Genomic DNA, 13,141 nt, shown 5'->3' with positions numbered 1-13,141 from the left:
GGAGGAGAGGGTGTAAAAGAAAGACAGGAATAGATCAAATCTATTGACCCACAGTTGGAACACAAAATCATACCCCACCCCAAAGAATCAGTGTTAAGGGAATGAAGAGTTATATTTAAACAGTAACTGGTACTACATTCGGGGATATATAATGGTTTAAAATGCTTTACTAGGCTGAGTAGGAAGCCTAGTCACCATTTAAAACATTGTTTCTAAGAAAAACCAACTGAGAGATCCAAATGAACTTCTGAAACTCAGCTGCCTGCTTAAGTAACGTCAGATCAGTAGGTCCCAGCAGCAGTCTCTTAGAAGTCTGTGGATGCTTTTGAGCGACTTGCAATAACTGGGGAAAGGAGGGAGGGGGCAGTGGGGACAGGGAGGCTACAAGGCATGTGGTGGGTGGTGGTCAGGGACTGTGGTAGATATCTTGCAATGCTCAAAATTGCTCTGCAAGGGAAGATTCATCCCAGAGCAGTTTTAAATGCCCTGCCCAACACTGATGTTGAGGAAAATCCATTTGTTATTATTAGAGCCCAGAACCTAATTCCATTTTATATGTGAAACCAAAACATGGTTTTTTATACACTGAATTTCTCAGGAAGGCAACTTCTGTGTCAACTGAGGGCAAAAAGTACTTTGTTTGGTTTAAAACTTTACCAAGACCTGTTCATTGTTTAGAAAAATCAAATCACCGAGTGCAATGCCCCCACGGTATCTAAGTCCAACACATACCTTTATCAATCTACATTTGTAACTGTTCCATCCACAGTAACTCTACATAAAGGTACAAGGACCTATTTTGCCCAAGCATTTACAAACTGAAATACATATGATTTTTAATTATACATTACTTTGCTCCCTTCTACCTTTGTTATAAATAGTGCATTAGATGAACTATTTTGAAATTTTATGTGTAGGAAGGTTGCCTTATCTATGAATTCATTTTCAAGGCATAAAAAGGAATAAATATAAAATACTTGTTTTATAAAAAGCAATCAGGATCCACCTGGTTGAAAACCACTGTCACAGATAACTCAAATATTTGCCTATATATCACTCTTACCTATCATAAAGGTTGCATTCATTTATTAAATAGTTGTTAAATACAGTTCTGGTCCAAGTATGGGTATTTAAAACGTCAATCAGCTACACTGTAGTCATGATGCATAAATTTCTCCTAAATAAAATACCTAATTAGCAAATATCAAAGAGATAATCAACTAGGACTTTCAGTCCCCCACCTACTTCAGCATGAAAACTAAACAGCATGGCACCTGGGAATGAGCACTGGCTTAGTCACAGGATACAGAATCTGTTCCCCATCCTGCTGCTAACTGATTAGGATCATCACAATCAGAAATCTTTTATTTCTTTATAGAAGGCTTTAGAATTTTAAAAGTGCTCCTGGTAGCCCTAACCGGTTTGGCTCAGTGGATAGAGCGTCGGCCTGTGGACTGAAGGGTCCCAGGTTCGATTCCGGTCAAGGGCATGTACCTCGGTTGTGGGCACATCCCCAGTAGGGGTTGTGCAGGAGGCAGCTGATCGATGTTTCTCGCTCATTAATGTTTCTAACTCTCTGTCCCTCTCCTTTCCTCTCTGTAAAAAATCAATAAAATATATTTTTTTAAAAAAAAGTGCTCCTGGTATTCACCTTGGCAAAATCAGCCAGCTGGTAAGATGTCTCTATAGGGACAATCTGCTCTGCAGCAGAACTGACAGTCATTTGATTCTTAGGCCGAATGTCAGCATTACCTGGTCTGAAAGCTGACTCGCTGCTTGCTCAACTTCTGCCCTGGCAGCAATGGACTGTCCACACCATGGGGCGTAGAAGAACAGAAGCACCACCTCTGAGTGCCGGCGAACAACCTCTGCGTAGTCCAGCTGACCCTGGAAGAGGTCAAGAACCGGAGACCTCGAGGAGAAAAAGCTGACAGGTGGCTTTGCTGGTATTATCACATCTTTTGCTCGACTAAAAAAGAGTAAACACAAATAAGATCACTGAGTTTATTTTCTTCCAACAACAGCTTCACGTGGAAGGAGAATGAAACTTAAATATTCTGCGATAAGGCAATATGTGGCTGAGAAAATGAGAGACATGAAATATATGCTGGAAATTATTCTATAATATTGTCTTCCCACATGTGGAGTGGGAGGGCAGTGGAGAGCAGAGGAGAATGTCTTTGAGTAATCCACATTCTTGCCTCCACACCCAAGATTCACATCATCTCTCTGCAGTCTTGTTCTCCACAGGAGCCACTGATCTCCAGGGCTTCAGAGCCACCACGTAAGCTTGCTCAGAATTAAGGGGAGGGAGCACATGTGGCTACTGCTAATAAGATTTCTATAGGAGCCCTAGCTGGTTTGGCTCAGTGGATAGAGGTCAGCCTGCGGATTGAAGGGTCCCAGGTTCGATTCCGGTCAAGGGCATGTACCTCGGTTGCGGGCTCGATCCCCAGTAGGGGGTGTGCAGGAGGCAGCCGATCAATGATTCTCTCTCATCATTGATGTTTCTATCTCTCTCTCTCCCTCTCTTTTCCTCTCTAAAATCAATAAAAATATTTTTTTTAAAAAAAGATTTCTATAGGAAATGCTTACAATCAACTCAACTTTGAGAAAACTTAAAAGTGTATTAGCTGGAGTTGGCCTGCACTTATCCAGGGCATTCAGGCAAAAGTAATAACCCAAAAGAAGGCAGAAAAGAATCAAGAAAAAGACAAAAACCAGAAAGTACAAATGGAAAACAAATAGCCAGAAGGTCGACTTAAACCCAACCATATCAACAATTACATTAAATATAAACCATCCAATTAAGAGGAAAAGATTGCCCTGGCCGGTTTGGCTCAGTGGATAGAGCGTCGGCCTGCGGACTAAAGGGTCCCAGGTTCGATTCCAGCCAAGGGAACATGCCTGGGTTGCGGGCTCGATCCCCAGTAGGGGGCGTGCAGGAGGCAGCTGATCGATGATTCTCTCTCATCATTGATGTTTCTATCTCTCTCTATCCCTCTCCCTTCCTCTCTAAAATCAATAAAAATATGTTAAAAAAAAAAGGGGGGGGGGGAGGGAAGATTGCCAGACTGGATAACGAAGCTATCTAAAAGAGACACATTTTAAACATCAAGACATAAATAGGATGAAAGTGTAAGGATGGGGGAAAAACAGTCCATCTAAATAGTAAGCATAAGAAAGCTGGAGTAGCCCTAACCGGTTTGGCTCAGTGGATAGAGCTTCGGCCTGCGGACTGAAGGGTCCCAGGTTCGATTTTGGTCAAGGGCATGTCCCTTGGTTGCGGGCACATCCCCAGTAGGAGATGTGCAGGAGGCAGCTGATCAATGTTTCTCTCCCATCAATGTTTCTAACTCTCTATCCCTCTCCCTTCCTCTCTGTAAAAAATCAATAAAATATATTTTTTAAAAAAAAAGAAAGCTGGAGTAACTAATTAGGTGAAAGGATAAACAAACGGGGGTATACTCTTACAATTAAATGATATGTACTATATATAACTGGATGAGTCTCAAAATAATGATAATGCATGAAAGAAATCAGACAACTAAAGAATACATATAGGCTAAGCAAAAGTAGCTTTACAGTTGTGACTACATCACTTTATTCTTATATTATTACTAGTGGCCTGGTGCACGAATTCATGCACATTGAAAGGAAATTAATTAGAAGAAATATTTTAATATTGCTATTTGTCCTTTCTCTATAAGTGTCAACCAAATTCACAATCGACAATGACAGATCGAAACACACGTGCAATTGGCGCCAGCAAGAGCTTTATATGTATTGCGCATGTGTGAGTCAACTTAGTTTTTTATAGATATAGGACAAACTTGCTTAATTAGACCTGCTTTCTGATTTAGCTAAATTTTTTCGAGTCCAGTGAAGCACCCCAACTTCTCTTTCACGTAATTGTCAGTAACACAGCAGTAAATATCAACACGAAGCAGATTATTATAGGTCATACAGGGAGAATAAAGGGTAAAATATTTAACTGCAGCAGTAATTGACTATATTCTACGCAATGAGAAAACCTCAAGTCATTTTCAAGGTCTACCATTTCTTACTTCTTTTCAGTAGGGTCAAGTTTCTAAGCTTTCTAAATCTCTGTTTTCCGGCTAATGAAAAGAAAATAGGATTCCACCGAGTCTCCTATCTACCTATTCTAGGACTTCTGTGAGGATCAAATGAGATGAGGCAGGGGAAAATGCTTCACAGACATTTGTTTACACTGTAAAATGTTTCCACCTGGCTATAAAGCAAGTTGTGTTCCTGGGCTGAAGAAACTGCAAGGAGGCTAGTCTCTAGGGAGAGGAAATCAGGCATTGCTATGTGACATCATTATCTGGATGGAGGGAAGGACACTTAGTGTATTAGCCTTTTATATATATGGACTAGAGGCCCAGTGCACAAAAATTTGTGCACTCGGGGGGGGGGGGTCCCTCAGCCCGGCCTGTGCCCTCTCACAGTCTGGGACCCCTCGGGAGGTAACGACCTGCTGGCTTAGGCCTGCTCCTGGGTGGCAGAGGGCAGGCCCAATCCCTAGGTGCAGCCCCTGGTCCGGCTCAGAGCAGGGCTGTTTGGGGAGTTGGGACGCCACCCCCTGTCATGCACAGAGCAGGGCGGATCGGGAGGTTGTGATGCCACAACCTCCTCAGTCACACTCAGGGTAGGGCCGATTGGGGGACTGGGGCACCGCCCCGTCACACTCAAGGCAGGGTCGATGGGGAGGTTGCAGCGCCACCCCCTGTCACGCACAGAGCAGGGCCAATCAGGGGGGTTGGGGCGCTGCCCCATCACTCACAGAGCAGGGCCCATCAGGGGGGTTGGGGCTCCGTACCCTGTCACGAACAGAGCAGGGTCGATCAGGGAGTGAGGAGCTCCCCCGTCTCGCACAGAGCAGGGCCCAACAGGGGGTTGGGGAGCTCCCCCCTGTCATGCACAGAGCAGGGCCGATGGAGGGGTTGAGGAGCACCCCGTCACTCACGGAGTAGGGCCGATAGGGGAGTTGGGGCACCGCCCCGTCACACACAGCAGGGCGGATCAGGGGGTTGGGGCGCCGCACCCTGTCACACTCAGGGCAGGGCCGATGGGCAGGTTACGGCTCTACCCCGTCACACACAGAGCAGGGCCCGTGGGGGGCAGTTGGGGTGCCACCCTCTATCACCCACAGAGCAGGGCTGATCAGGGGGTTGAGGAGCTCCCCCCTGTCACTCACAGAGTAGGGCCGATAGGGGAGTTGGGGCACTGCCCCCGCCACACACAGGGCAGGGCGGATCAGGGGGTTGGAGCACCGCCCCCTGTCACACACAGAGCCACAGGGCGATCAGAGGGTTAGGGAGCTCCCCCCTATCAGGCACAGAGCAGGGGTGATCAGGGGGTTGGGGCGCCTTCCCCTGTCAGGAACAGAGCAGGGCAGATAGGGAGGTTGTGGCCCCGCCCCCTGTCACACACAGAGCCACAGGGGGATCAGAGGGTTTGGGCGCTGCCCCATCACGCTGATCCCGATGCCGGGAGGCCTTGCGGCTCCGCAGATCCCGATGCTGGGAGGCATCTTACCCTTTTACTATATAGGATAGAGGCCTGATGGATGGGTGGGGGCCAGCTGGTTTGCCCTGAAGGGTGTCCCGGATCAGGGTGGGGGTCCCCACTGGGGTGCCTGGCCAGCCTGGGTGAGGGGATGATGGCTGTTTGCAGCTGGTCACACTTGCTTCAGGGTGGGGGTCCCCACTGGGGTGCCTGGCCAGTCTGGGTGAGGGGCTGAGGGCTGTTTTCAGGCTGACGGGTGACTGAAGCTCCCAACCGCTCCTTTTTTTTTTATTCTGGGCCAGCTTTAGCTCTGAGGCTTGGCTCCAGCTCTTAGGCCTCTGCTGCTGAAAGCAGGTATCCGGTTTGTTTGGGTTCTATAATCAAAACACTGTTTCAACTCCAGCTCTGAGATCCCGGCTGGCTGAAAGCAGGTTTCTGGGGTTTTGTTTAGCTTCTATATTTGTAACAATGTTTCAAACTGCAAGCTCAGAGGCTGGCAGCGGCAGGCGGGGAATGTTGGAGTCCTCCGTCACTGAAGCAAGCCTCATGTTCGCTTCAAGCTGCCTGGCTGCTGGCCGCTATCTTGGCTGGCAGTTAATTTGCATACTGCCCTGATTAGCCAATGGGAAGGGTAGCAGATGTATGGCTAATAACCATGTTTCTGTTTTATTAGATAGGATTATACTAAAGGCCTGGTGCACAAAATTCATGGGGGGGGGGGGTGGTTCTTAGCCCAGCCTGTACCCTCTCCAATCCGGGACCCCTCGGGGATGTCTGACTGCCTCTCACAATCCGGGACCGCTGGCTCCTAACCGCTCACCTGCCTGATTGCCCCTAATTGCTCCCCTATCAGCCTGATCGCCCCTAACCACCTCTGCCTCACCCTGCACCCAGGACCCAGGATTCCCTCCTTTGGCCGGTCACAGGCACCGGGACCCGGGCTTCCCTCCCTCTGGCTGGCCGCAGGCACCCAGGACCCGGGCCAGCTTCGCCGGGGCCGCAGCCACAGGCTCCCCGGACCGTGGGGTGTGCAGCTTGTCCTTCTCCCGGGCCACATGTGCAGGTGCAGCCGCTGGCATCCCGGACCGCAGGGCGCGCAGCTTGTCCTTCTCCCAGGCCGCAGACACAGGCGCAGCCGCTTGTGTCCCAGACCATGGGGCATGTGGCTTGTCCCTCTCCTGGGCCGCAGGCACAGGCATAGCCGCTGGCACCCTGGGCCACAGGGTGGGCAGCTTGTCCTCCTGGGCCGCAGCCTGGCTGGTCCCCATTCCTCTCTCACGAGCTCATTTGTGCCTGGCTGGTCCCCATTCCTCTCCCCCCAGTGTTGAATGTCTGAGCCATTACCACATGACAGCATGAGGGCATGATGACTACTTGCATATTAGCTCTTTAATATATAGGATTACTTTCCATGCAAACAAATGTAAACCTACTTTTGCCCACCCTGTATAATATGAATGCATTTATATGAAATCCCTAAACAGACAAAGCTAATCTATAATGAAATAATCAGCATCAGTGGTTATCTAGAGTAGAGAGTGGGGTAGAAACTAACTACAGAAAGGTACTGAGGAATTTTTCTCTCAGCTCCCTATTGGTTGCCTTCATAGCTCTTACCAAACTCTGTTAGTTATTTTACCTTTTTATTATTTATCTACTCTACAAGATAGATCATTAACTCCATAAGGGCAAGGACACTATCTTTTACACTGTTAGATCCTCATTGTTTAGTAGCTGCTGTTACTATGAAATTCAGTAACTTGTGAAATGAACAAACCTCCCCTACTTACCTCACCTGAACATATGTGAAAGGAAATGAAACATAAATCCATACAGACATATATTATTAAGAACAGTCTGAAAGAATCAAAGTGTCAGAAGGCCCATATGCATTACTAGGGATCATTCCAAAGGACACCTAACTGCGCTCTAACTTTACAGGTGTGCAAATGAATTTGATAATCTGATTTCTCAGAAAATAGTCAAGTATAATCAGTCCTCTGTATCTCTGGGTTCCACATCCATGGATTTAATCAATCTTGGATCAAAAATATTCTTTTTAAAAAATATTACAGTGTTACTGATGTTTACTACATAGTTAGGCCTACCATGGTTGTGTCTGTACTGAACATGTATATACTTTTTACCTTATCGTTATTTACTTAACAAAACAGTATAACAACTATTTACATAGCATTTACATCGTATTAGATATTATAAGTAATCTAAAGTTACTTAAAGTATATGGAAGAATGTAGGTAGGTTATATGCAAATACTACACCACTTTACATAAAGGATTTGAGCATCCAAGGACTTGGGTATCCGAAGGGGGTCCTGGAATCAAGTCCCTGCACATTCCAAAGGAAGACTGTAGTAGGAAGGAGGAATGTGAAGGAAGGTGCTGACAAGTCTGAGATATGCAGCAGATGCAAAAAAGAAACATATCTTCACCCAAGACCTAGAACTAAGCTACTCTAAGAGCCTTGGGTCATTTAGTATGAGGGAAAGAGTCCCACATTCTCCTTTGCATCTAAAAGGTGTTAACTTCCTGAATTAAGAAGACAGTTTTAAATACATCACTTAACTATTTTAACAAAAAATTATTAACAACATAAATGTGTTAAAAGTTAGAGCAAATCTATTTATTAACTCAAACTAACATTTTAACCTTGCAATCAGGGAGCTTGTCTATGTAAAATATCTTCATAACCTAAAAAATTCAGTCACAACATACAGTCAAACCTCAATTCTCGAACATCTCCCATCTCAAACAATTTGCTTCTCAACCTGACAACCTTTTCATGCTGATAGCTATATGATGTCACAAGGCTCTCAGGCAACAAACAAAGGAGAGAATGTGTGAGTATGAGTCAGTTTACTACTGTTAAAATCTCAGAATACTGTGCTGTGAATATTTTCATGGGTTTTTTTTGCTTTTGTTGCTGCTTGTTACTAAATTTTCATTTTTTATTGCACATTTCCTTTTCTTTTTGTTCAATTTTCATTTATATTTCAAGTCCTTTTTGTTTTTAAAGTGTTCATTTATAGAGGCCCGGTGCATGAAATTTGTGCACTCACAGGGGTCCCTCAGCCTGGCCTGTGCCCTCTCACAGTCCAGGAGCCCTTAGGGGATGTCCGACTGCCGACTGAGGCCCGCTCCCCTCAGAGGAGCGGGCCTCAGCCGGCAGTCAGACATCCTTAGCGCTGCTACGGAGGCAGGAATGCTACCACTGCTGCACTCGTCAGCCATGAGCCCAGCTCAGGGCTTCTGGCTGAGCAGCACTCCCACTGTGGGAGCACACTGACCACCAGGAGGCACCTCCTGCATTGAGTGTCTACCCCCTGGTGATCAGTGTGCATCACAGCGACTGGATGTTCCACTGTTTGGTCTATTTGCATATTAGCCTTTTATTATATAGGATCAAACAGTACATTAGACATGTACTCTCTATATATATGGCGATATAAAAGGCTAAGCAACCATCTGATCGTCTGACCATCCAGTCAGTACCTATGATGCACACTGACCACCAGGAGGCAAACACTCAACACAGGAGCTGCCGAGCTGCTGTGACTTGGCAGCGGCAGTTCTCGGGTAACACACCCTGGAACCAGAGAGGAGGGAGCCGACTCCTCATGTGGCTGCGCTGGGGCACTCTAGGCCCCAAATCTGGTTTATTGCACACTTGCATTTGTGTTCTACACACGGTACGACAGCAACTTTGCAGAGTGCTCTCTCGCACCAGGGACCCCTTAGGGGATATTGGATAGCCAGTTTCAGCCAATTCCCACAGGCCAGGCCAAGGGACCCACCTGCTGGAGGGACCCTAATCACTCCAAAGATGCCCTTCAAGCCAGCGGAGGAGGGACTGCAGGAGGTTGGCTCCAGGGTGTGACCAACCCATCTTGCCCAGTCCCACCCCACTGGCCACCTTCTAATTAATTTCCTTTCAATGTGCATGAATCCATGCACCAGGTCACTAGTATATATATGAAAGGTTAAAACAGGCAATCATTTGGGGGTCTGAAACGGATTAGTTCAATTTACATTGTTTCTAATGAGAAAAAATGACTCAATTTTTGAACAGCCTTCTGAGTTTCCACTGTAATTCAATAAAATGTTCATTGAGCAAACCTTATTGTGCTGCAGGCACTGGACTAGATACCAAAGTGAGTAAAGATATGTCCTCCAGGGGCTTATTTTTCTCAGGGAGGAAGGCAAGCAAACAATCAAATATGTAAATAACAAACAATAAAAACACAAAATGATCACTGCTATATGGGAAATTTAACTAGTAAAAGTGGTTATCTTTTTAAGCTGAGATCTGAATGATAAGACAGCATGCAGAGTCATAAAAGCGCTGTGTTTCAACAGTGACACATTTTCAAGAATTCCAAAATTCTGCTCTTTGGAGGTATTATTTTTCTACTATTTTAGTTGCATGTTAAGTGTTAAATAACATAATCTGAGGGAAATTATATGTCTATGATGGCCAAGCAAAGGATAATTATCAACGTAATACTGCAGCTTTGCATGTTCAGAGTAAACACACCAGATAAGACACGTGGCACATCAAAAAACAAACATTAACCAGGGAAGAGAGACATATGCTTCTGCTCCATCAGACACATTCACAAGTTTCTATTTAACTCTTAAATTTGCTAAACATTTTTTGAGAAACTATACATAGATCAAATATTTCCTGCAGCTTTCAAGTCTAAGTCTCAGGTACAAAAAACTCAAGACTTGATTGCAAACAACAAGGCCTGTTGCAACTCCCAATTATATATAAAAAATAAGTATATATATATATACATATATATATATATATACACACACACACACACACACACACACACACAATATTTTCCTCCAAATCAGGGTAAAAGGAAAGTGAGCAGGAGGAAGTCATGGAGAGTCAATGCATAGAAAGGCACACAGGATAGAGGTTAAATGCCCAGAAATAAAGAATTATTAGTTGCGTTTCAACCCCAAATCAACCTCTCTTATGTTATCTGGTTTGAACTCAGCTAAGCAACAGACACTGAAGAGGGTTCTCCCTTATTTCAGGTCTGGAGCTATTAACAACAATTAAATTTTAAAAATGTTACTCTTCATTAAGCCTCTGTCTTCATTAACACAAAAATCTTAAAAGTAACATAGAAAAAGAGGGCCAGAAATATGCAGGTCAGTTGTACAGTGAAAATATAGTATCATGACACCATTCAATCAAATCAAATAGGACTCTAAAAAATATCAATCTGAGTCTATTAAAAGCCTGTCACATCTGCCAGTGGCACGGCAAGGAGCTGGACAGACAAGCTGTGGCTCTCTCTCCTAGCTGAAGCAGGCAGGGATCTTGTTCTGTCTGCTCTAGTAACTGGATTTACACTCTTCCTTCTTCCTGAAATTTGAAAGGCCTTTCCTACCTAGCAAGTCATTATTTCTATAGACAGATAAACTAATGTCACTAAGTTCCCCAGCCTTTGAGGGGGGGGAAATACCACTCTTGGCAATTTGAACCCATATGCCACCTTGCAATTATTCTACCTTGTAAAATATTTTCCACATTTTCCTTGATGAAGGAAGTTATTGATAAAGAGCAAGGTTAACAGCCTAGATTAGAACCTGACAATAAAGGTTTAATTGGTGGATGTGATTTGGCGCAAGTTTCTGTAACATGACCAAGGCTCAAGTCCTTTATCTATAAATTAGAAGGACAAGAAAGAGCAGATCCAGACTTTACTGAGAATTGAAATTTAAATGATCCACACTAGGCCCTCAGATTCTGCAGTATATTAATATTAATAAATGCATTCTTGTAAGCTGTAGTTATCAAGCAGGCACTTCTGTTACCCGGGGGGGACATCTGGCAATGTCTGGAGACATTTTTCGGTGTCACATCTGCACAAGTCGGGGATGCTAAACATCCGACAATGAACAGGATGGCCCTGCACTTAACACATTCAATAACAATGTTTCAAGCTGAAACCTTCCTCTTGGCCAATAGGCCACTCGGTGGCAACACAGACGTAAACTAAGTCCCAAGAGATACACTGTGTGGGAGGCCCACACTGCTCCTGAAATGTAAAGTCAACGTTGTATTTGTGGTCATTCCTCAAAGAGAGGCACATCCACTCTCACCTTCCCTGCTCAGGCTCTCCTAGTTCCAGGCACACACCCGGCTCGTCCAGCTTCCGGGCTGTCGCACTTGTTGTTCCCGCTACGTGGGACTCTCTTCTTGCCCCAGATCGTCCCCTGCTGGCCCCTTCCCCTTCTTGTGTAAGCGTCCCGTGTGGCTTCCTTAGGAAAGAAAGCCTCTCTGCCCCACCCTCGCTGCTCCCACGCTCCCTACAGCACTGACAGACACCCTTTAAAATGAAGCGTCCGTGTTGACTGCCTGTCCCACCCTCCCGAGTAGGAGCTTTTATTTTATCTTCACCGCTCTCCTGGCCGAGGGCTCCACAGTGGGTGCGGATAACTAATCGTTAGGTCAATGACTGCATGAATTTTCAAAGGGGTCGGGGGACTCCAATGGTTTTGCATTACTACATTCGAAGCAGAAAGGACACAAATTAAGCGATGAGTGAGGGCCCTACGGCTCAGGCAGAAGTGACAGGTGCACCCCCAAGAAACCCCCACTGAGCACCTCGGAACCTGGCCCACCTCCGTCGGCACAAGATGGGATGAAGGGGCGCCGCCGGGCGGCACCCGAAAACCTCGCCAAATGGCTGGGTGGCCGGCAAAGCCGCAGGCTGGGGGAGGGAGGGAGAGGAGTCAGGTCGGACCTCACGCCGCGGAAGCCGCTACCACCCACGACCTGGCCACGCGCCGCTCGCCCGCCCGAGAAGGCGCCGGGCCGGTGCCCCGGGGGTGCGGGCCTCCTCACCTGCAGGTGAACTTGAGGGTGAAGAGCAGCGCGCAGCCGAGCGCCACGGCCCCGCAGAGCAGCTCCGGTCGCCGGCGCGCCATGAGGAAGGCGCCGCGCAGTCGGCGACGGAGCCGGTCCGCCGAGGACGGTCCAGCCGGGGCCGGGGCCGGGCTGAGGGAGCAGGAGCCCGCTGGGCCGGCGCCGCCACCCTCCTCCTCGGCGTCGTCGCTGCTGCTGCTGCCGCCGCCGCTGCCGCGGCCTCCGCATTCCGACATTACATGCTCCCCGTCGCCAGCTTTATACCGCCGCCGCCGCCGCCCAGGGCCCAAGGGCCCGGCCCGGGCCGTCGCTCCCCAATCCCGCAACTCGTAGTGCCCGCTAACCGTGACCCTCCACGTCAGCCCAGCCGCCGCTGCGGCTCCCGCCCCCGAGCAGGAGGCCCCGCCCTCCGCCCCTCGGAGTCTGCGCGGACGCGGACACCGCCCGAAGCCCCGCCCCCGGAAGGCCTCGCCCCTCGACCTTGGAACCGGCGCCGATTCCCCGCCCCGCCCACACGTTCTGAAGCCCCGCCTCTACCCCGCGGGCCCCGCCCTCTGTCCACAGAGCCTGCGCAGGCGCGGGGCCGACCGCCTGGCCCCGCCTGCTCCGAGGTCCGCCCTGTGCCCACAAACGGAAACTCCGTACCCGAAGCGTCCCTGCCTGGCGCGCTGGATTTTAAGAGCCATGATGGTAACAGAAC

General features: G+C 47.6%; 1 protein-coding gene across 1 annotated transcript in view; it reads right to left on the bottom strand.

Moving 5' to 3' along the window:
* TXNDC11 (thioredoxin domain containing 11) overlaps window positions 1-12,815 on the bottom strand; it is a 70,176-nt gene extending 57,361 nt beyond the window's left edge. The window contains exons 1-2 of the mRNA XM_081089511.1: window positions 12,421-12,815; window positions 1,753-1,969 (exon numbers count right to left, since the gene is read on the bottom strand). Of these exons, the coding sequence (XP_080945637.1) occupies window positions 1,753-1,969; window positions 12,421-12,677 (474 nt within the window). The 5' untranslated portion in view covers window positions 12,678-12,815. The remainder of the gene's footprint in view (window positions 1-1,752; window positions 1,970-12,420) is intronic.
* Window positions 12,816-13,141: the final 326 nt, after the last annotated feature.

This window comes from Myotis nattereri (assembly GCF_964212035.1).
Source record: "Myotis nattereri genome assembly, chromosome: 4".
NCBI classification, from domain to species: Eukaryota; Metazoa; Chordata; class Mammalia; order Chiroptera; family Vespertilionidae; genus Myotis; species Myotis nattereri.
The sequence above is the reverse complement of the archived record's forward strand: the minus strand, read 5'-3'. Positions and strand labels throughout refer to the sequence as shown.